The sequence below is a fragment of the Stigmatopora nigra genome, chromosome 16 (genome assembly GCF_051989575.1).
Source record: "Stigmatopora nigra isolate UIUO_SnigA chromosome 16, RoL_Snig_1.1, whole genome shotgun sequence".
NCBI lineage: Eukaryota > Metazoa > Chordata > Actinopteri > Syngnathiformes > Syngnathidae > Stigmatopora > Stigmatopora nigra.
In genome coordinates, this window is record NC_135523.1 from 3,179,629 (window position 1) to 3,203,718 (window position 24,090).

At 39.0% G+C, this 24,090-nt stretch overlaps 4 protein-coding genes and 1 long non-coding RNA gene across 5 annotated transcripts; 2 read left to right on the forward strand and 3 right to left on the reverse strand.

Moving 5' to 3' along the window:
• Window positions 1-1,488: 1,488 nt before the first annotated feature.
• On the reverse strand, window positions 1,489-10,408 carry drd3 (dopamine receptor D3). The gene is made up of 8 exons (XM_077735647.1): window positions 10,239-10,408; window positions 7,845-8,162; window positions 6,051-6,163; window positions 4,834-4,970; window positions 4,287-4,480; window positions 3,255-3,320; window positions 2,764-3,148; window positions 1,489-2,135 (listed from the first exon to the last, which is right to left on the reverse strand). Exons 2-8 carry the CDS (start codon window positions 8,124-8,126, stop codon window positions 1,939-1,941), a joined length of 1,374 nt encoding a protein of 457 aa, XP_077591773.1. The 5' UTR covers window positions 8,127-8,162; window positions 10,239-10,408; the 3' UTR covers window positions 1,489-1,938.
• Window positions 4,231-12,654, forward strand: LOC144209379 (uncharacterized). Its single transcript, XR_013329104.1, has 8 exons — window positions 4,231-4,408; window positions 6,005-6,184; window positions 6,925-7,128; window positions 7,386-8,170; window positions 8,902-8,959; window positions 10,471-10,520; window positions 11,561-11,708; window positions 12,554-12,654. It is a non-coding gene; the product is annotated as an uncharacterized LOC144209379 (long non-coding RNA).
• Window positions 12,233-16,593, reverse strand: LOC144209374 (solute carrier family 22 member 13-like). The gene is made up of 11 exons (XM_077735643.1): window positions 16,418-16,593; window positions 14,760-15,155; window positions 14,577-14,680; window positions 14,332-14,486; window positions 13,782-13,953; window positions 13,591-13,711; window positions 13,420-13,514; window positions 13,128-13,342; window positions 12,947-13,055; window positions 12,569-12,763; window positions 12,233-12,496 (listed from the first exon to the last, which is right to left on the reverse strand). The coding sequence occupies exons 1-11, from the start codon at window positions 16,481-16,483 to the stop codon at window positions 12,460-12,462; spliced, it is 1,665 nt and encodes a 554-aa protein (XP_077591769.1). The 5' UTR covers window positions 16,484-16,593; the 3' UTR covers window positions 12,233-12,459.
• A 290-nt stretch (window positions 16,594-16,883) lies between these two features.
• Window positions 16,884-20,011, reverse strand: LOC144209375 (solute carrier family 22 member 13-like). Its single transcript, XM_077735644.1, has 10 exons — window positions 19,481-20,011; window positions 19,297-19,400; window positions 19,066-19,220; window positions 18,772-18,943; window positions 18,552-18,672; window positions 18,011-18,105; window positions 17,720-17,934; window positions 17,541-17,649; window positions 17,242-17,436; window positions 16,884-17,161 (listed from the first exon to the last, which is right to left on the reverse strand). Exons 1-10 carry the CDS (start codon window positions 19,856-19,858, stop codon window positions 17,104-17,106), a joined length of 1,602 nt encoding a protein of 533 aa, XP_077591770.1. The 5' UTR covers window positions 19,859-20,011; the 3' UTR covers window positions 16,884-17,103.
• Window positions 20,012-20,381: 370 nt separating this feature from the next.
• cry-dash (cryptochrome DASH) lies at window positions 20,382-24,034 on the forward strand. The gene is made up of 14 exons (XM_077735646.1): window positions 20,382-20,572; window positions 21,242-21,414; window positions 21,485-21,578; window positions 21,639-21,769; window positions 22,067-22,215; window positions 22,282-22,370; window positions 22,455-22,528; window positions 22,590-22,679; window positions 22,751-22,830; window positions 22,913-22,972; window positions 23,047-23,204; window positions 23,365-23,484; window positions 23,578-23,754; window positions 23,817-24,034. Exons 1-14 carry the CDS (start codon window positions 20,510-20,512, stop codon window positions 23,922-23,924), a joined length of 1,566 nt encoding a protein of 521 aa, XP_077591772.1. The 5' UTR covers window positions 20,382-20,509; the 3' UTR covers window positions 23,925-24,034.
• Window positions 24,035-24,090: the final 56 nt, after the last annotated feature.

Sequence of the window (24,090 nt, forward strand, 5' to 3'; positions counted from 1 at the left end):
CATGAAATTGGATGAGCGCATTCAAAGTCCCACTGGACAAAACTCTCCTTTTTTTAATGACCCGCTAACCTTTTTTTCCTCCACCCAATGTTGTAAATCAAGCGTTATCCCGGGAAGCAAACGGCTACCTTATCGCTCTTTTGAAAAAGCGGGAGAAATTATGGTAATATCACCAAGATGAAAAGTGCAACTTGAGAGGGAATTCAAGCCTTAGGGTTTAATATTTTTACTCCGTTTAGGCCAGGGATGATTTTCATATCATTTTTTTTTCAAATGTCCGCCAGGGGCCTGCTAAATTGATGAAGAATTTTCATTATTATGTATTATTAGACATTTTTGGTTGATTATTTTGGGCCCTTGAGATAGAAAGAGATTGTTTTTTTTTCGTTTTTAGTCTCGTATGTTGGTTAAAATATGCCAAAAAATTGTTTTGCCATAGCCTCATGAGAAATTTACTTTTTTGACTTAATAAAATTATTAAAAAAATAATAATTAGGGGAGTAGACCTTTTAAAAGGAGTATTTTATGACCGCAAGCTAAATGTTTAAATATTGGTATGTGTTATTAGCAGTTTTTGGTTGATTATTTCGGGCCCTTGAGATAGAAATAGATTGTTTTTTTTTTCGTTTTAGTCTCGTATGTTGGTTAAAATATGCCAAAAAAATTGCCTTGCTTTGCCATAGCCTCATAAGAATTTTTTTTTGACATGGCAATATGAAATTAGTCTTAAAAATATATACCTGTAAAGACAAATGCTTTAAAAAGTCCCATCAGGAATGTTCTAAAAAAATGTGCCCCTGAATTTAGTTTAATTTAATGTGAAAATTGATAGACATGCAGAATAACGATTAACTAATCTCTTGTTATTTTTCCCATTTCCAGATTGACCTCCCATGTTTTGTCCAATTGCCACAAATTGAAAGTACCATCCCGCCACCAAAAACAAGACAGCTCATCCTACATGTACGTATACGCATTTTCTAGTCTTTCGGCAGGAAAGCTGACTGACTGGCGATAACTGCAAAACTGTCAAATTGCAAGTTGTCGGCACCACACTTCATCTGTATTCAAATTCTATGAACTGATGGCGTGTGAGTGTGTGTGTGTGTGTGTGTGCATGTGCTCATCACCGTGAAACAGAGTTCCTACTGTACCTTCTGATTACACCGCTTTAAATAAGCACTTGCTTATTAAATATTGATATCGCACAGCTTTCAGAGTGCAGAAACAGCCTAAAAAAATTATACAATGTATATTCGCTTTTCCATATTTTTAACTTAAACAGAACGTAGAAAAGTTTCTAAAAAAAAATCTAAGTTTGCAAACACAGAGAAATTCATTTTGCTTTTTTATCATAAAACTAATCCGCCCCAGCTTTCATTTTTTACACGTTTTTTTGCAGTTTTGTTAGCATACTAGCTAACAAATAATTCACAACAACCTGCTGATATATGGGGGAGGATTTTATTTTCTCTTTTTGATCCCATTTGAGTCAGAATCCAAAAATGGCAGTCTTTTGACCTCTTTTTTTCTTCTTTTTTTGTAGCTAGTTCCTTCATCATATGCTTTCCTTCCAGTCATTATTTTTGTTTTGTTCAAATGTGACATCCCAAGTCTTGTATCCACTCCCATTGGTCATTCCCACTTTGCGATTTGGTCGATGGAAACATCACAACGATGGTTTTCTGCATTTACCACAAACAACAGAACTCGTAGAAGCGGCATTACATCACAGGGACAAAAAAAAGCTCCATTTAAAAAGTAGTCTTCCATCTTTTTAATCCCAACGTCCTGCCACATTTGCATGCACGGTGTCCAGGACACAAGATGTCCACCAGAACCCACGTCCTCGGCGTTGTAGTTCTTTTTTGTCAGGAAAAAAAAGCAATCCAATTCTTGTCCATTGTTTTTGTTTTGATTGTTTTGTTGTGTTCTTTCTCAACAGCTGAGGATCTTGATGAAGGCCCTTCGGAACTCCACGTTGAAGGTGGTGTAGATGACGGGGTTGAGGGCGCTGTTGACGTAGCCCAGCCAGGTGAAGGCGCTGTAGAGGCGAGGCGGGACGGCGCACGTGCCGCAGTGTGTGTTGAGGATGTGCGTCACGAAGAAGGGAAGCCAACAGATGAGGAACACACCTAAACAGGTATGGGAAAAGAAAATGGAGTTAAAATGGTTGATTATTTTGACACAGTATTACACAATAGTTCTGTACTACAATATATATATGTATATATAATGTTAAGTGTATGAGTGGAGGCAAAACTCATAATTATTGCGTTATTTTCACCAAATAATTAAAATTGTATTATATCATGGCAAAAATATATATATTTTATAGGAATTTACATGAATAATAATACATGATAAATACTGGTCGGAGTTTACTCGAAAAATACTTTTACATTTATGACATAAAAGGCAGTCAGTTCTTTAAAAAGTCAGTAATTCTACAATATTGCAAAAATTTAAATATATCAGAAGAAAAATTATAGTCCGTGTACAAATAAGTGTTTTTATCAGAACAAGTCAATAATAGTCATCTTTTAAGGAAAAATGCCCAAAATGTTAAAGAATAAAAGTCGAAAAAAATGCCTATAATGTTAAAGAATAAAATTCGGAAAAATGCCTATAATGTTAAAGAATAAAACTAGGAAAAAAAATGCAAAACAAAAACCAAAGTCTGAGCACTCCAATTTGAAACTAGTTATGATTTTCAATTTTCTACCATCTCCACTCCTAAATACTTTAGATTAATTTCCTCACCAAGCACAATGGCCAACATCTGCGTAGCCTTCTTCTCGCGGGCGTGCATACTCCTAAACCGCGAGCTGTTAGCATTAAGCGACCGCAAGGTATTGTGCGAGCGTCCATTGGAATGATTCTTCGCTTCGCCACTAGCGGGCGCCGACTGCGCCGACAACCCCGCCGTGGGCCGGCTATTTGCCGCCGACCTGGCCGCGACTTCTTCGCGGTCATGATCCGCGTCCAGCTCGGTGCGACCGCAGGACGCGTGGCTGATGCTGCAGTAGTTTTGCGAATCCACCGGGGGCAGCGCTGAGTTGTCCACCGGACCCGTTTTGGGACGTTTGCGCCATAAACATCCCGATAGTAAGTCGGATTTGGACGGACCCGAAGGTTCCACGCACTGCTGTCGAAACAACATGGAAAATCGTTTTTTACAAAGAAAAAATTTAAAAAGTACTTTTTTTTAAGCCAATACTATAGTTTTCCTTCAAAATAAAAGCTAAACTCACCACTTTAATCTTTATAGGTGACAAGTCGTGATTGGTTTTGACAGTTTCGTCTTGTAAACATGTCTCCTGTCAGATAGAAAATAGAAAATTGCATTAAAAAGTGGACATTAATTATCTGAAATATATAAGACGCTTTCATAATCATTACGAAAACAAAACCTAAAAACGTCTTTTCATCAAGCGCATTGTGACAGCTCGTCAAATTCGAATGTTTATTCCTAATTTCAGACCACTGTCATTCATCTCAATAGAAAATGATGTTTTATTAAAGCCTTGTTAAACATTAAGTGTGATCAAACTCCCTTTTTTTTCCTCCCTTGTCCTTTCAAGCCGTGTAATTTTCTGAAAATGGCTTTTTCAGACTAAGGCTTAATAACTGTTTTCCCATTATAATATCATATTTGCAGGACTACATGTTGCTGTCCATCAGTGTGATTACATGTGGTGCTGAAGGTTGCAGAATTTGTGTGTGGGTGTGTTGGATCTGAAAATGAAGCCCACCCCTCCAGTGTTGTTTTCCTTACATTTAATGTGCTTTTTTTCCGTTAAGAATATCAGTTTAATGGTTACTGGTTCCAAGCAAAATGGATTGGACAATCTCAAAATCCCTATGCATATTTGCCTATATAATCAATACCCTTGAATAGACTCACCTCAGAAACTTTCACTTTACATTTTTAAGTGTTTTTTGACTGATTTTGTTAGAAGAATTTTCTTAAACATGAAGAAAACTAAAAAAAAATGTTTTTAAAGAAGTTTTAACTATATTTACAGTTTATGGTACATGCTACACATATGAGTATTTTCACAATACTTATTTGTGTACTTATTTGTAATGATTTTTAAATGAACTCCCACCCTAGAAACCTTCATTTCAACTTTAAGACTACTTTTACTCTTTGTACTTATGTGATACTATTTATTTACTCCTTCCAGCGATATCTTAATTGTGCCAACTTTTCTTTTACAGTGTACATAAAAATCTCAGCCTCAACTTTCAATGGAGTTGAAGACGAAGAAAAAAACGCTGACCACTGAAGGCGGCGTAGATCCAGGTTGTACTTTCCCACTGGCTTGGCTGAAGGTGATCCTCTTCCTCCTCATACGCAGGAAGACATAGATGCGGATATAGACCAGCAACGTGACAATAAAAGGCAAGTAGAAGGACACTACTGACGAGTACACCACAAAATCCGGGTTGGAAATGGAACACACCATTGGGTCGTCTACATTAACACAAAAAACAACCAAATAGACAAAAGAAAAGGCACACAAAAGCACAATTCAACCATTGAAACTCTTCATGTAAGCCTTTCTTTAGCTCACCAATGTGTAAACATTCTCACTAGAAACTTTAAACGACAGCAAAAAGGACGCTGCCCCCCTAGTGAACCCCTTCTGACCCCGTAGTGAACCCCAATCACAATCCCGCCCATTGTTCGGAATGGCGCGGGATCAAAACACGCTCATAGCATTGGCTTTTGATGAGTGGAAAGTAGTTATTTTTCTTGTCACACGCTTTGCTTTCTTTACAACTGCTCGTGAATGATATTAAATAAGAAATAGTTGAGTAGCTAACCTGTGGTGTTGAAGCCAAAGAGCAAGGGGCAGGACACTGTAAAAGCCAGCACCCACACGGTGCCGATCATCACGAAAACTCTCTTGCGAGAGCGATGTGTGGTGTTGTACAATACGGGCATCACCACTGCTGTGTACCTGCGCGCCAACAATAACACAAACCAGATTTTTAGAAGGTATTCCAAAACAAGTACCGGAAAGAAAATTGGAGTTAAAATTGTAGATTTTTGACAGTATTACAGAATACTTCTGTACTACAATATATCTATCTATATATAATGTTTAGTGGCAATTAAAAAAATGGAGTGGAGGCAAAACTGTCATAATTTTTGCATTATTTTCCCCCAAAAAAATAAAATTGTATTATATCATGGCAAAAAAACATATATTGTAGGAATTTATATGAATAATGTTTTGTTGATAATTACTGGTTGAAGTGTACTCCACCAAACATATGCTAATACAGCAGTATTTTATGAAAAAGTACTTTTACATTTATGATATAAAAGTCAGTCCGTTTTTTAAAAGTTAATAATTCTTCCATATTGCAAAAACTTAATAACAGTGTTGAAAAATTGTCTTTTTAAAGGGATTTTTTTAGGAGAATAGTGAACATTTTGTCAAGGGGAAAAACTTTATTATTATGAAATCAGAAAACGGGAACATTGCAGGAAAGTTTTAGTTAAAGTGATCAGCAACTTGAAGAAAACGTCCAATAACTTTTTGAAGCTAAAAAGGCGTACTCGACAGGATTTGCGCGTAATGAGCTTGCCAAACGTCAATCTGGAAGAGACAGCAATTAATGGCCGACTCGAAGCCAACGTGGCTGTCGTGTTATTTTGTTCATGCCAGGATTGTTTATCCTCATCGAACTAATTACTCCGGTTGCGCTTTGAGACCCAAAATGGCGCACATCGGCTGTTTTTTATCCATCTGGGAGACCAAAAATCAACAAGTCTATGGACTGAGTTGCCATTCTTATGAACTCAAATGCGATTCCCATATAACTTTGCAGTTCATCTTTAAGTCACCAAAATAACTTATTCAAGCGCAATACAGATTTTACGAGAATGTGGAAAAATTTGAAGGTAATAGATCCATCACACCATCTGCATTTCCACGATTGATCACACCTGGAAACTTGAACTTATATTTGACATTTATCCAAACAGGACCATGGCAACGGCTAGCTAGCTGCTGACGTCCGAGAACGCTCACCTGTCGATGCTGATGGCGCACAGGTTGAGAATGCTGGCGGTGCACATCATCACATCCAGCGTGACGAAGACGTTACAGTACAGGCGACTGAAAAGCCAGGCGCCACCGACCACCTGTGTGTGTGACACACATGGGTAATTACCATTTGTTAACGTCACTCAAGTATTTCCAGATTGAGACGCTGAATCAGAAATGTAATAAAAACATGCTAATGTAGGGGTAGGGAACGTATATGGCTTTTTTGATGGGTGCATCTTTGCTAACCTGTGACCTAAAATATGGAAACTGTTGGTGACAGAACTGAAATACTTTATCTAGAACTGCTTTAATCTTCATTTTTTCACTGTAGATTCTTCTGGAATGCATACTTGCATTTGATTGGCAACAGCATAAGAATCTTTTTAAGAAATATTCATTTTTTTCCACTTTAAAAGTGGTTAAATTACAAAAAAAAATGAAAAGGCACTCGTTTACATGTATATATTTTGACTTTTAAATTTGTAGTATGGCTCCAAAGGAATAACATTAGAAAATCTAATTTCCTCTTCTGGTGTTCCTCAGGGGTCAATGATTAGCTCTCATTATTTTCTAACATTAACAATTTAAGTTATGACTAAAAATAAGTTTGATCTCAGATTACACTGAATTTACATCCCCCTTTAAATAGTGTTTGTTAACAAAATACTTTCTCAGTTTCCAGATTATTTTCTCAGGCTAAAACACAAGACAAAATCTACATGCCCTGAATGAACTGAAAGTGACCCACAGGAGTTTCGGGAACAAGAAAAATCCAGGAATTGCATTTTCCAATTAACTGATAAAATCACCAAACTGGCTGTAATATATTCTGAATTTTGTGTTGCTTGCATTGTAGGAAAACTCACAACTGGTGAGCTTGCTGGCTTGCGCACCAATCACTCAACCACCATTCCTCTATATATCCACAAATTGAGATATTGAGCAATTGTGTACACAGTGTGGGAAAACCACACAAATACACATTGCGACGTTCATGTGGAGCTCACGCTGTGTAAAACGACTCAGCAGGAACGCCGATTGTTGGAAGCCAAGCGAGGGGGTGAGTTGTGGGGGGGCCGACATCAATTAGGGAGGAGAAGCCGACAGGAAGCAACATTGCGCGAACGTTTTGTGCCCAGTCGCCAATTACGAAGGAGTTCAGTGACAAAAATCGGACATGTTTTTTTTTTGCACTGTTTATTTTTTTTGTATATTATTTCATTCTAACACTTTCTAGGGGTGCCCTTTAAATATTGGTGGGTGGTTGGGAGTCATTACTTTGACAAAAATTTAATTGTTATTTTCCTTTTTTTTTAGGTAAAATGATAAGTAAACAAATAAAAACACAAGATCGAATCGGTCTTGAAAAGAAGAAAATCCGCTGAACAGACGACTCTTCAATAAATTACAAGTTAATCCAATTCCACAGATTACCCCTCTTGCAGAGTCTATTCTTCTTTAAATTGTCTTTAAGTGAGAGGAGAAGGCTCCAATTCCTAAGAGGCCATCTTTGTCTTTTGAATTTGAAATGAGGACACCACTCTTCCAGAGTCATCTGCTGTTTTTCTTCTGGTTTCTCAGCCTCTCTTAATATGTCTGCCTTCCATCTTGGCATCCAGCAAACAATCTGCTGACTGTGCAAACCTAGCAAGAACCCCAGACGCCTTCTTATCGGACATATTTGGAATATTATACCTCGACTTGCCCAGCTTGTATTGATTCTGTCTGTACCATTATATCACATTCCTGATATATTTCCCCCTCTGGTTCTCTCACCTCCAGGTAGACGGCCCAAGGCATGACGAGGGAAGCCACCAGAAGGTCGGCAACGGCCAAACTAACCACCAGGTAGTTGGTGGTGGTCTGCAAGGAACGCTCCCTCAACACAGCCAAACACACCAAGACGTTGCCAAACACGATGGCTAAAATGAGGAGGGAGTAGAGCATGGCGTAGTAGTTGCGCTCGTTGTCATCGCCCAGCTCCGACACCCCGGCACTGCCGTTGACGTCGTCTGAAGCGTTCCACCATGGCTGCTCTGCTCTGCGAAACATCGCCATAGCCCGCCGGCATGGGGAGGGACACGTTTGGCAGACCTATGCAGGTGAGTGAGTTTAACAGTATTATGTTATTTGGGGAAACGTCATTGTGGTAAACATGATCTGTCTTATTAGCAAGTGGTGCTAGGTCAGGGGTGGGCAAAGTTTTGGGTCCAGGGCGGGCCACATTGACTTTAAAAATTTGACAGATGGAAAGGAGTCAGCACAAGATATGATACAAATAAAAAAGTGCATCCGTTAACAGTACATATGTAACATCAACAGAAAAAAGGAGTGATGTATTAACATACTCATCATTAAAGTATAAAGTACAAAGTAAAGTATAAAGGTTGAAACTTTTACGTGACAAACTGAACCTGATTTGAATTTTTGTTGACATTTGAAATTCTTAAGCTGTCAATGTCAAAGACTCAAAATGGTTCTTTCAGGCAATGGTTTTGCTACACTGCTTCCATGTCAGTTGGCCAGCCAGGTGCAATAGGAAGGTTATGCATGCTAAAATGGCAAAAGCTGTCAAATGCTGCTAGTCTGATGGCTGTCTGATTTATAGCTAAGCTGAAATCGAAAACAAACTTTCTTTTTTAGACTTAAAAATGTCTTTTAATGTAACCAATTGGCTCTTATTGATGGATAGTGATGGAGAAGCAAGAAAAAACTTGATAGATGGAATGAAATCCTACAAAATTATCAAGCTTCAGAGTAATATTGGGGTTTTATAGTGTATTTCTTCTTATTCAAATGTTAATTCAAAACATTTCTCTGCCAGCCTTTCCAGTCCCAAAGAATTGAACATCTATTGTTGTCAACAGAACCAATAGATCGCCCTTCAAATGGTAAGAAAATTGTCTTTAGATCCTCCCATCACTTCAAAATAATATTTTTTTCCCATTTCTTTATACTAGCCACATTTCTAAACAAGTGACATGTTGGTTTCTAAAAATAATCATGACGGAATTTCCCATGACGCGAGATAGTCTTCCCACACACATGCAAATAACGTAATAGTCACCTCGTTTCTTCACTACATCAAACAGAACCAGCACCAAAGCTTATATTTTCACATCCACCTAAACATTTTACATTTCCATATAAAAGAATCCTGCTCTTATCCCTTCACAAAAACCATGTCCCTGCTTTTGACCGTCTCCAAACAGCGCATAAAGAACATCAAACACTCCTCCACAAAACAGCGTGTCCGAGCCTATTGACTTCCATCGTGCCTCTCCACAATCTGTAGTGATTGACGGGTGATTCTTTCAGGGCGTACGCCACCTTTCGCCCTATATCAAGCCATAATTAGCTCCAGCTTCCCACTGAGTGACCCTGAAGGGTTACCAAATTGCGATAGACTGACTCTAGGTGTATTTGACGGATGCTAATGCGCATTAAAGCGCTTTTTAAAACACAACAAGCGTTATTTAAGTCTACTGTTTGTGTATTCAAAACATCCCAAATCCAAGTAGCATCATGATAACTGTGTATAATGTAATTTAACCTTTTATGGCTTAGAACACTCAATAATAAACAGCAAATTAAAATTGCCCTTAACACAATATATATGAGAAGTCAATTTTTCTCAGGCCATAAAAATATCATGTTCCTCAAATTCCAGATATGAAATATGATGACCTAAAAGGGCCAGACATAAATATTGCAGCCATAGAAACAGACAATGTACAAATACACAGTATATTTTCATGTAAAATCCCCACTATTACCGCATCTTAAAATATTATGAATAGATACTTTTATAAAATACACTTACACAATATCCCTGTATTTAGTCAAGTGTAGTACAATGTAATCATCCATCTGTCACTCCTTTGGAGTTAATTAGAAGTCATTTACATCTTCCCATTGGATATTATCTTTTCATATAGATTGACACACACACACACACAGAGGCACACACATTTTTAAATTGGCATAAACTAATGAAATCATTGCCAGGGAGACTTAATTAACACCACGGTGAAATCCAATTAAAGGCTGAGATGGCAGCAGCGTATCATACGTCACCATCGCCCCCAAGTCATCATTCCAAGTGGGAATAATTACATCTCCACTCCGTCCGCTAAATCCATTAAGAGGCCATTAAAAGAGTAAACTTACCACTTAGTTTTTCCTCTGTGAGAAAACATCAGATTCCAAGAGAAATAGGGAAAGTTATGGTGATCTTGATTGTCCAGGTTCTGCGTCTGGGTGCGCTTTGGTAGCGCGGCGGCCGTCCCGGTGCGCTGGCTTCCATTGCGCGCCGGCGAATGCGCGGCTGGAGGCTCTAGCGCTCGAATGTGATGCACGCACGGCAGCCCGCCCCCTAACCCACCTTCTTTTACCCCCACAGGATGACGTTTACTTGCGTGGATTACAAATGAACGCGGGCGGACATGTCAGGTACCCAATCAGATGCTTAGATTTGACGAGTTTTGAATGGAGAGTCTGTTTGTTTGTATTGGTTTATTTTTTGTTAATGTTTTGTGGTTGCTTGGATTCTTGTCTTTAGTTTAAATTCAGGGAAATATGAAAGCAATTTATGTTTGTGTTTTAAAAATGAAGATGTTATTTGATTCATCAGTGGATAAATGTTAGGAAAAAATGTTTAGTCATTGGCTACTTTTGACGTCATTGGCACTAAAACAGATTTGTTTTTAGTTTGTTTATTTTACTCCTTTTTAAAAATAATTTATTTAAAAATAATTTATTTACTTCAAATTTATTATGATACATTTTATTCTCCATAGAAAAATATGCCCTGGCTTAAAATATTACAGACTAATTGACCTTTGGGTTGCAAAAATAATGGGACGGCCATTAATGACAGTCATAAGACGACAACATGTAAAAATACCGTATTTTCATGACTATAAAGCGCACTTAAAAGTCTTAAATGTACTCCAAAATAGACAGGGCGACTTATAATCCAGTGTGCTTTATATATGGGAAAAAAAATAAAATGTGTCATTAGTTGAGGGTGTGCCTTATAATGCAGTGCGCCTTATAGTTCTGAAAATACGTAATTTAATATACATGCTACATAACAATTAGTGTTGCAAAACTTTTTATATACTATGAACTTATTTTGTTTATTTAAAACTATAACTAAGGCCTTTTCTTTATTGTCTAAATCACCACACTAAACAGTGCTAATGAAGATTCCAATGTTATTTTGAAATTATGAAAAAGAGTAGAATAAGTATGTTAAATAGGGCATAAGATGTTAGTGTATAAATATGTGTCATGTGGCAGCCAGCCTAAAAATAACTGCCACGCATTTTAAAGTTAGCAAAGGACTCCCTTGTGATTTAGTGTTTCGTATAGCCTACATTTATGGTTATGGAACTCTCAGGGCACGACCCTAGGGTCCATCCAAGTGGCTTTCCCTAACATCACGACAATGACAAACTGGGCCACCATTGTTCTTTTTTTTTTTTCAGCCGCCAGCGACGTGTTTGAACCCGCGTTCCCGTGTCCAAACGACCTTGACGTAAGCGCGGAAATCTGAGCCATCCTTCTTAGAGCGGAGAAGCGGCTAAATAGAATCCTGGACAGTATCGCAAACACTCACACTTTTGGAAAATGGAGGTGAAGTGTAATCCGTCTTATAATGCACTTTTATATGTCTGGCAATCGTCATGTCGGCTAATCAATCTCCCCGTGCGTGAAAAGGGAAGATAAAGGGAATTGTGTAATTCTAGTCGCCAAATGGACTTGATGATAGATGATGTGGACTTGTTCTTGTTGTATCACTATGTGTAAAGCATTTTAAAGGTTTTTGGCAACTGGACCAAATGTGCTGTCATTGGTCACTTTTGCAGTGGGCCGCAAATTTTAAGCCAAATTTAACGTTTTGCTGCCTTCTTCTGGCCAATGGCTCTAAATACTTATTGAAAAACTTCATTTTTAATTGACAATTGGCTTTAAAGGACAAAAATACAAAAAAAATTTGCATGTATTTTAATACAAGCAAATACACTATGCATAAACCAGTAAGTTAAAGGTCAACAGTTACTTTTTTTTACAGTTAAAATATATATTTTCAAAAATAAAATAATAAACATAAAGCTATTTATTTTCCAGAATAAAATATTTCATATTGTCAGAAAAAAACAAATAACATAAAATAACAACATAAAAAAATGACATCTTTAACATACCAGTGAGTTTTTCCCTTCATTCAAGAATTCCGTTTGACGGTGAAGATAAAAATCACTACAACCCTCACAGGTAAACTTAATTTGACTTAATTGTAACTTACTGTCATGTGCATTGTGACCACATCTATGGTGGTCTATCCATTCAAGTATAATATTAACTACAAGACTTCACTTTATCTTCATTTCTTCTCTTCTTCATCCCCTTTGTCTATTCTCCTAAAAACAAATATATAGCATTTAATCCTCAAACACTTAATTTTTGTTTTGTTTTAGAGTTCCTCAACTCACTTCAACTCAACATGTTCCTGAAGTTCTGCATTGAGGGTCTCTGGCAACAGCATACAAAGCCCCCCAGCACTAATAGGTATGACCCCATACAGTATCATAGGGATGGCATCGTGGTAGACCGCCAGGAGTCTTATAAGAGGAGTCAAAATGCCTCCCACACGAGCACACATAGAGTTCAGACCTACACCACTCTGCCTAGCAACATGGAGAAAGCAACACATATTTTCAGAGGAGAAAAGTTCTTGGGAAAACTCCACTTTAAACCATTAGATATCCCAACTGCACACATAATTTCCAGAAAACATCATGGTTTGAACACCATTTTTTTCCCAGTTCTTGCAGCCCACCCCTTCAGACATGGCGGGTCACATACCTTACCTTAGAGAGGTGGGGTACAATTCTGCTGTGTACACATACACGATGCAGTAAGAGCCAGTAGAAGCGAATTTTCCAAGGACGGCAATGACAGTTGCAACCACAGGAAGGTCTGAAGTCACGAGTCAGTGGCAAAGCAAATTAAAATAAACATCACAAACTAATTTCTGTATGTTAACTTTACCTTCAGGTACAGCCAGGATGCTGAGGCAAGCAACTCCTCCAAAGATCAACAAAGAAGCCTCGCAACGTTTCCTCCCGAAACGCTCGATGAGTGGCAAGGAGCCCAAACGAGCCGGAATCTCCACCAGGCCAAAGATGAACTGCGTCAGGTAAATGTTCAAACCGAAGTTTCCCACGTTGAGACTTAGACCGTAGTACATAACACTGATTCCAAACCTGCCACATCCAGAAATGCTTATTAGGCATAGCACCAGAAATGTACAATTTTGGCGATTTAACTGTTAAAACCTCACCAGACGCAGCCCATGAGAAGCGCTCGTTTTCTTAGATAAGAAACCCTAAAGATGTCCAACATGGTGCCTCTTTTCGTCGTCCCATCCACGTCCATCTAGACAAATGTGAAAATTGCGATGTTAGCATTACTAAAACAATACTTTCAGAAATATTTTGCATTGGTGTTTGACCTTATCTAGCAACTGTGTTGGCACTTTTCGCTTGTTAATTTTTGCCGCTCTGCGAACTTCTTTCAGGGCCTCCTCTTTCCTGCCCTGAGTGAGAAGCCAACGGGCCGATTCCGGCAGAACCCTGGTGGGATTCAAAGGTACGTCACATCAGGCATTTGCCAATTTTTATCAACGATCGATACGGTACGGACCAGTAATATACGGCCAATACGAGAAGTAGTGGCCCGTAGAGAGCCAGTTGGAGAATCCTCCAGTCAGGGATTAAATAGGCCAGACCGGACAACAGCATGAGGCCAATGGGATAAAAAGCATGACTAACGATGGTGCAGAAGGCAAACTTGGAAGACTCGCACCATTCACCACCTTCAGCAAGACACAAAATGTGCAATGACCTTCTGCTATTGTGGAAAAATACCTTTTGATACTGAAGAAATGTTAGAAGTTTTATGGAAATTGGATCTGGTCTTGGCAAATGGTGAAAATCTTCTACAGTGGTATTTGTACTAAGCCAGGTGAAGTCAGTTGGGACAACTGGATTTGTAGTAGTAGTAGTAGTATTAGTAGTATTAGTATTAGTAGTAGTAGTAGTAGTAGTAGAAGCAGTAGTAGGAGTAGTAGAAGCAGTAGTAGTAGTAGTAGGAGTAGTAGGAGGAGTAGTGGTAGTAGAAGGAGGAGTAATAGTAGTAGTGTTAGGAGGAGTAGGAGTAGTAGTAGTAGTAGTAGTAGTAGCACAAAACTCACCTATGACAAACGCATTGGTCAGGATACCCGCCATGGACACACCACACAGGAATTTGAGAGCAATGTAAGTGTAGATATTTGGAGAGAAGGCAGAACTAACACCAAACACCATCAGAAGAAGAATGGCAAGCAACACCACGAAGCGCCGACCAAACCTTCAACAACAACGACAAAAATTCAATCATCACAAAGTTCATTTTGTGGATTTTCCTAACAACGTTTAAGAAACACATTCATCGTTCTACCTGTCAGCCATAGAACCTGTTACAAAAGCTCCAACTAGAAGCCCAGCCATGTAAATGGACTGCGATGCCTCAATAAACGTCTTCCCTTCGCACGATAGACCGAACTGATGGAGATGAGAAATAAACCAGTCAAAACAAGGAAGGACAGTCCACCATTGCCGAAGAAAACCGTCCTGGTCCTACCTCCGTCACGATGCTACGTGCCCCAGTCGGCAATTCAAATCGGGTTCCGTTCTGGCAAGCCGTGGTGGAGTTAAGGCCGTACCTCTCGATGGTCTCCAGGTCGGAGTCCACCGGGGCGTACATGATGCAACTCTGAAAACCTCCATCTGGATCTCTGGGGATGGTCAGCTCTTTCTGGCGCTCTAGCGTCAGGTTGGAATCCGCCAGATCCAGAATCCAGTCCGTGTTGCAGTAGTTGGGGTAACTGAGACCACTAAAAACCTGGCCGATGATATCGAAGGCCACGAAGATGTTGGGGACGCACAAAGCCGCCACCAGACGTTTTTGGAAGGGGCCAAACTCCCCGATCTCCTTGAGGACTTGCGCAAAGGTGCTCATGGTGGAGGGCTTGCCAGTCTGCGGGAAAACGAAAACGCCAAGCCTTTTCAATCCAGGAATTAATCATTAAACGGACATGTGGGCTTTTATCGATGGACGTTTTGTTGCTTCACGTGAAAAAGTGAGAAAAGCGCTGATAACCACCAAGGAAAATGCTTATTTTGTTTCTCTTACAGTAGGACACTCAAGTAAGTTATTAACACTTTTATCATGCAAGGACAAATTCCAGATGGCACTAAAACGTTTTGTACATCAAGTTCTGCACAAAAGAAATGTCATTAAATTCCAAATTTAATAGAGGCTAAAGTCAATTCTATTTACGACAGGGAGAGAGCCACAAACAATTCATTTTATCCATTTTTTTTCTTGTGAGCCATACTACAAATTTAAAAGTCAAAATACATACATGTAAATGTAATTTTTTTTGTAATTTCACCACTTTTAAAGTGGAAAAAAATGAATATTTTTTAAAAGATTCTTATGCTATTGCCAATCAAATGAAGATTAAAGCAGTTCTAGATGTAGTATCTCAATTCTGTCATCAGTCGTTTCCATATTTTAGCTCACAGGTTAGCAAAGAGCCACATGCACTCATCAAAAGAGCCACATGTGGCTCTCGAGCCATAGGTTCCCTACCCTTGCTTTACACATTAAGCTTGACGGGAAGCATGTAAAAAAGCTATAAGAAACAAGTCGCCTGATTGGTTCAAAATGATAACCATGCAATTTCCAAACACTTGGATTGGAGCTCTTTTGCTATTGCATTATATCATATGTAATATTACATATATTTTGTCATGGCATCATGTAGTTATATTACATTTTATGCCAAATAAGGACTTAAGGAAAACAACCTTGCACCTAACATCATTTTCTCAACTACTTGACACCACCCCCAGCAAGCAAAATGTCTTTTTAAACCAGTTCAAAAGTTTAAAATAATAAATCTTTCATCATTCAATAATTTTACTATTCCCTTGCCACATTCTGCTCCTTCAATTATTTTTTTTTAGAAAGCACAGTTCCTGTGGTTCTTTTTATTTTCCCTTCACTGCCTTCTTCTCTTCAGTACATATCACTCATATTTACAGTACAGTACATATGCTATTTTTGGGGCCTGCATAGTAATTGGATTCCACATAATCATGACTATTACTGCCCTTTTACTGCTATACACTCTATTTACTGTATCTGCTTACGTCCTTGATGCCCTTAATCTTCATAACCCTTTGCCACAACCTATTCTAACATTCATTACCTTGTTGTTACTTTGCACTCACCCCTGTTATTCCTTTGAGAGCTGTCTCCTCCGATTGGGTCTTGTGATCTTTCAAGTAGTCCCCCATTTTTATCAATGGCAAATTCCACACTTTTACTGTCTGCAATTGAGTCGCAACTGCAATGCCGCAGCTGTACGATATAATAACGTTTTAAACTGGTCGTACTAATATGTTGACATAAGACTTTTGGACTGGAGGGGAGGAGCCAAGGTTTTTGTGATCATTTATTGGAGAGATTTTAACATATGTGCGTGTATGTATATGTACAAGTACTATATTTTGATATTGTTGTTGTTGATTATTAGTTTCAATGTTGCTTTAGTGTTGCATATTTTTATAAATAGACAGATAAGATAAAATATACTTGCTTGTTTATTATTTAAGATTAATAACAGCAAGCAAATACAGTCAATATGAATGTATATTATACACAAAATGTAAAATAACATTTCTAGCTGACTTCAAAGCACTAAAAAATATGACATCGTGTATTTCAGGTTCTCAAAAGTGTTCCATTTGCTTAAACACATATCAAAGTTGTTTCAGGGCATCATATTAAACTCACAAATTTTGCGTATTTTTTTTTATTATTCTCCCAAAAAATTGAAAGACTACAACTCACAAGGATTAAATAATATTTCTTTTTAAAACCATTTTGTACTCTTGATCTTGTCACTTTCAGTCATCTACAAAGCTGTGCTTAGGTCTTGTTTTTCTCCCTCTTGGTAACCATTGTCAATCCTCCTGGGGAAAAAAAAGTTATATTTTACAAAAAAAAATACATTAATAAACTGTTATTTTTGCAGAGTCGGCGATTAAGTCACTTTTGCTGGGCATGGTCCTGAAGTTCTGTATTGAGGGTCTCTGGCAGCAGCAAACAAAGGCCCACCCCACCTACTGGTACGATACCATACACCACCATGGGTATGGCGTCATGGTGGACCCCAAGGAGCCACACCAGGGGAGATAGAATTCCTCCCACACGAGCACACATGGAGTTTAGACCAACACCACTCTGCCTAGGAAGCAAAAGGAAGAAAACATCATTCCAAGGTCAGTAAAAGTTCCTGTTATTTTTTCTTTGTGTGTAAACAAAACAAACCTCGGAGGTCATCCACCTTACCTTAGCGTGGTAGGGTACAACTCTGCCGTGTAGACGTACAGAATGGTGAAGCAAGCAGGGGCGGCAAACTTCCCAAAGACGGCGATTGTCGTTGAAACTACGGGAAGGTCTGAAACAACAAGTCAGGAGTAAAATTGCACTATTCGAAAACACTACAAGTAGAGTAGATTGCCGATAACCTTTGGGGACGGCAATGATGCTAAGGCAAGCAACCCCTCCGATGAGTAACAAGAAGGCCTCGGTCCGTTTCCGTCCGAAGCGGTCGATAAGCGGCAAAGAACCCAAACGGGCGGGAAGTTCCACCAAGCCAAAGATCAACTGCGTGAGGTAGATGTTCAAGCCGAAGTTGCCGACGTTTAGACTCAGGCCGTAGTACATCATGCTGATTCCAAACCTGTTGTGGGCATTCAGGTATGATTTTTAGTTTTCCCTTAAAAACTGTAACTTGAAACCAGCTGTCAATTTCTCACCAGAGGTAGCCCAGGATAAGAACTCGTTTTCTCAGATAGGAAAGCTTGAAGATGTCCATCACGCTGCCTTTTTTAGGTGTGGCGTCCACCTCCATCTGGACACACTCATAAAATGAGTCATTTTTAAAAAGAAATTTACTACAACTGGGTTTTACCGGTCAAATGTACTTAGATATTAAACAGTACTTACATATTAAACAGCACTTAGATATTAAACAGCACTTAGATATTAAACAGTACTTAGATATTAAACAGTACTTGGATATTAAACAGTACTTAGATATTAAACAGTACTTGCATATTAAACAGTACTTACATATTAAAGAGTACTTAGATATTAAACAATACTTAGGTGTTAAACAGTGCTTAGATATTAAACAGTACTTGGATATTAAACAGTACTTAGATATTACACTCTCTCTCATGAATATAATTTTGAGATCTGGTTTCAACACTAGGTTTGAATACCCCAATGTCTGAGAAGAAAATTTGATCTTTAACTAATCAGATTTTCATTTTCATTTTAGAAATTGCTGCTGACCTTGTCCAATAGATCTTGGGACACCTCCCTCCCATTAACTTTGGCCGCCCGCCGGACCTCCTTCATGGCTTCCTCCTTCCTGCCTTGAGTCATAAGCCAGCGAGCTGATTCTGGAAGAATCCTAACGGGTGGAAATATACACAGTAAGTACAAGCTTGACTATTTTCTATCTCAAATGTTATAAATAAGTGCCCAAGTGCCATATGATAATGGTATGGACCAGTAAAATATGACCAAGACGAGAAGAAGAGGGCAGTAGAGGGCCAGTTGGAGAATCCTCCAGTCCCGGATCAGATAGGCCTGACCGGCCATTAGCACCAGACCAATGGCATAAAAACTGTGACTGATGATGGTACAGAAAGCAATCTTGGACGAATCGCACCACTCAAGACCTTTAGCCAAACACAAGACACAACAACTATGCAATCGAGTTTTGCGAGGAAAAATCAAGATGGTTTCCAATCCAAAAACCTCCTCCCAATGACAAATTTTGGCATCCTGGCCACGCACTCACCTATGACAAATGCGTTGGCAAGTATTCCAGCCACGGATACTCCACACAGGAACTTCAGAACAATATAAACATAGATGTCAGAAGAGAAAGCCACACTGACACCAAACAAGAGTAGAAGAAGATGGGCAAGAAGAACCACAAAGCGCCGACCAAACCTAAAAACAAAACAAAAGATAGAAAGTCATCTTTTTCTCTTTGTACATTGCCATTAATTAAGGAAACAGTTTGTACCTGTCAGCCATGGAGCCCGACACAAGAGCTCCAATCAGAAGTCCTCCCATGTAAATAGACTGAGACACCTCAATCAAGTAGCTCCTGTCACACACCAGATTAAACTGAGGGTTGAACCCAAAAGTGAGTGAGTTCCCAACCAATGGAAAAGCTGACATGGTGACCCCCCCCAACCACTCCCCACCTCTGTCACAATGCTAGACGCTCCAATTGGCAACTCAAACTGCGATCCATTGAGGCAATGGGTGGTGGAATTAAGGCCGTACATCTCGATGCTCTCCAGGTCGGAGTCCACCGGCGTAAACATGCTGCACCTATGGAAGCTTCCATCTGGCTTTTTGGGGATGGTTAGATTCTTCTGTCTCTCCAGTGTTAAGTTGCCGTTTCCCCGATCCAGGATCCAGTCAGTATTGCAGTAGTTGGGGAAGTCCAGACCCGTGAAGACATGGCCGATGGTGTCAAAGGCCACGAAAAGGCTCGGGACGCATAATGTCGCGACCAAGCGCTTCTGGAACAGACCGAACTCGCCGACATCTTTTAGGATGTGTGCGAAGGTGGTCATGGTGAAGAAAAAGCTTGCTGGAGGGGAGGGCAGAAACACGTGCAGAGGACAGGATTTTCAATCTCAACCTTGATGATTGGATGAGTAAGTGTCTCGTTTTATCATGCAAATCTGCACTTTGGCGCAGGAAACAACCCTCTTAACCTTATGGTTAAGAGTTTAAACTGTTATGTATTAACATGTTTATCATGTGAGAACAAAATCCAGTTGGCACTAAGCTCATTCATTGACTAAAGTAGGTTCACAGTCAAATTGGATTGGTCGTATTTGGCAGTGGAGCACTTTCACTTATGCCAATAATATCCAATGTACTGTTAATGTCCCTGAATAATATAAATATAAATAATAATAACTTTAACTAGACTCCAAATAATTTCCAAATTTAAAATAAATATATTAAAAGTTGCAAATCAGATTCAGTTACTAAGATAGATGTATTTGCTATGTAATCCCTATCATTTAAAAAATATATCTATTTTAAACATATTACAAAACTGTTGTTATGAAAGGCGTGCTTGATTACGTCACCGAGTCCTCAACAGCAGTGTGGCCGCGTGAGGGAACCTCAAACTGGGCACAGAGTAACCGAGTGAACCGCTTTGTTACGGTGCCTGTTTTTGCTGTAGTTGGGATTCGTACTGACGTACAATTATGTCGGCTTCTCGCACAATAATATGTTTATTAAGAAACGATTTACGAATCCACGACAACGAGGTAGGCACGCTAAGTTATGTATTCTTTTTAATTTTCTTAAAGATCCAATACATGACATTTAAAGTATGCTTTAATGCAAGTGTTTTAATGTGAGTACGTTTTGCTACGTTAACGTTTTAGGAACAATTTAGATGCTATATTGTGTTTTATGTGCTTGTTTTGCTCTAGTTAGCTTTTTTGCTACTGGCTTGAATTTCCGGCATTGACCTCCACAATAAAGGTATCCAGCCATGCAATCAGGTGAAATTATAGCCTAATATGAAAATGTATTTAAAGGTGCAAAATCTAACTTTTATACCTTTTTTAGATGTTGTCCTTTTGAAGAGCTGGATGTGTTTTCCTATTGCAACCAGATGTAATTTTCTTTTCTTTTTTTAATCTCCCAGTCTAAAATTAGCAAAATATCAGCTTGTCATGCTTGCTGCAAAAAACTAGTATAAAACTAAGCAAAAATAAAAACAAATACAGATATATTAAAGAAACTAAGTGCTCATTGACCCAACGTGACTCAACTGAAAAAAAAAAAAAGATTGTTAAAACTGCTCCAACACTGACTGGGTGTGGTCTTGGCAGTTGGCATTTCATTTTCATTACAGTGCCTACAAGCATTATTTTTAAAGTGGCACGACTCTAAAAAGTGTAACCTGGCAATGTCTTTACTCTGTGCAGGTATTCCACTTTGCTCAAAAGCACGCCGATCACATCGTACCACTATACTGCTTTGATCCAAGACATTATGTGGGAACACACAAGTACAACCTGCCAAAAACGGGACCCTTTCGCCTGCGCTTCTTGTTGGACAGCGTTCGAGACCTCAGGAATACACTGGTTAACAAGGGCAGGTGATTTCTGAGTAACAATACACTTGTAAACAAACCAATAAGTAATAATGAATGTGTGTGTGTGTAATAGCAACCTGGTAATAAGACGTGGCAAGCCAGAAGAAGTCGTGGCTGACCTCATCCAGCAACTTGGCTCCGTCAGCACAGTTGCATTTCATCAAGAGGTTCGTTGATGTCCCCAAATAACCTTTGTGATCGTCATATTCTCCTAATTTACATGACAGATAACTTCCGAAGAGCTGGCGGTGGAAAAAGGTGTGCTGGATGTGTGCAATCGTATGAAAGTCCAAGTTCATACTTGTTGGGGTTCAACGCTGTACCATCGAGATGATCTGCCTTTTCAACATATTTCTAGGTGAGTCATGCCAAATTAAAAAAAAGTGATAAATCTGCCAAGTTAAAAGGGATCAGACGTCTACTAAGGATAAATTAATTGTTGGGATGGTGCGTCCTGGTCTTTGTCTTTTTTTATTTGAAACATAACAGGAAAAAATGATTTTTTTGGGAGATTTCAAAAAGTTGATTTAATCCTTTTTGAATAAAATGTGAGAAAAATAAATTTTATATAGATATATAGATATAGAGATAGACATAGATATATGCATAATGTAATGTGAGTGCAAAACTGAAATATAGTTTATATTTTTAACAGGTTGCCAGATGTTTACACTCAGTTCAGGAAAGAAGTGGAATCCAAGAGTCGGGTCAGGCCCGAGTTTCCCACCCTAGACCGGCTCAGGCCTCTTCCATTGGGGCTCCAGGAGGGAAACATTCCCACTGCAGATGACCTGCAGCAAATGGGTAACTATCAAACTATTAAAATAATCCATATTCATAAAAAATATGACCAAAAATGTGTACTTTCAGAACCTTTAAACGACCCTCGTTCCGCTTTCCCATGCACTGGCGGTGAGAGTCAGGCATTGAGCAGACTTCAGCATTATTTCTGGGATACTGTAAGTACTTTGAATAAAAATTAGCATCGTTTAGAAATTGTAACACTGTTATAATGAAAGTTTTTTGGGGGTATTTTGTCACAGAATGCAGTAGCAGCTTACAAGGAGACACGCAATGGTTTGGTCGGTGTGGATTATTCAACCAAATTTGCACCATGGTAAGTTTCATTTTTATGGAGATGATATCTTTAGATTTAAAATGTGGGATTCTTTTTGCAGGCTAGCGATGGGTTGCATCTCCCCGAGGTACATTTATCATCAGATATGCAAATATGAGAAGGAACGGACAGCCAATCAAAGCACCTACTGGTCAGAAAATGTTATATAGATATAATAGAATTCTGTTAGTATGCTTTCTTTACAATTATTTTCAATTGCAGGGTTATTTTCGAGCTTTTATGGCGAGATTACTTCAAATTTGTCGCCCTCAAATTTGGAAATCGCCTGTTTCATCTTAAAGGTAAATTGCATTCAATTTTTATATAGAAGCAAAATTACGTCTTATCCAAATTGCTTGACATTTTCTTTTTTTTTTAATTCAGGCCTTCAGGACAAAACAATTCCCTGGAAGACAGACATGAAGCTTTTCAATGCGTGGAAAGGTCAGGATTTTTCAAGTGCTTTGTCATGACTCATATGGTTGCTAAATACACTTTTTCCATCATATTTTTTCCAGAGGGACGCACGGGGGTCCCTTTCGTAGACGCCAACATGAGAGAGTTAGCCATGACTGGCTTCATGTCCAACAGAGGGCGTCAAAATGTAGCTAGCTTCCTCACCAAAGACCTGGGTCTCGACTGGCGAATGGGAGCCGAGTGCTTTGAGTACCTTTTGGTAATTAACTTTTTAACATTGGAGAGTCATAGTATGGTTTAATTCTTGGTTTCCATTTCCTTGTTATTATTATTTTTTGAACTATTAACCATAGCTTCTCCTTTATGTGAAAGTCGTGTCTGTCACTTACCGAAATAGGCATGTAAATATCTTATTGCAGGTTGATCATGACGTCTGCAGTAACTATGGAAACTGGTTGTACAGCGCTGGTATTGGAAACGACCCCCGGGAAAATAGAAAATTTAATATGATTAAGCAAGGACTCGACTACGACAGTAACGTACGTTATTATTATTATTATTTTTTGCTACGACTTATGCATTGTTGTTTACTATTAGTAGTGTGAATTTTAACCATTTATGTTTATACTTAGGGTGACTATGTACGGCTTTGGATTCCCGAACTCCAGAAAATCCGAGGGGTTGACGTCCATACGCCGTGGACCCTCAGCAAAGCGGCGCTTTCGCACGCCGAGGTGGTCCTGGGTGAGACTTACCCCGCCCCTATCGTTGTGGCGCCCGAATGGGGGCGACATGTTGGCAAGAAGCAGGTCAGTCAAATGATGGGATTCATTTAAAGGTTAGAAGTTCACAGGTTTTTGTTGATTCTTAGGGTGCCAGTGGGCCGTATCCGAGAGGCAGAAAGGGTCCGTCTCATACCCCCAAACAACATCGTGACAGAGGGGTTGATTTTTATTTTTCCAGAAGCAAAAACTTGTGAGCTTGGATCAACTCCAGTTTCCACAATGGCATATTTTTTGTTACACAACCTGGTTAAGTTATGCTCTTGTATTGTGGTTTGTCTGGCATACTAAATGGTGCTAAATTCCAGTCCGCTTGACTTCTTCTTTCAGAGTTCAATCACATTTTAATGGTGTGAGAAGTTT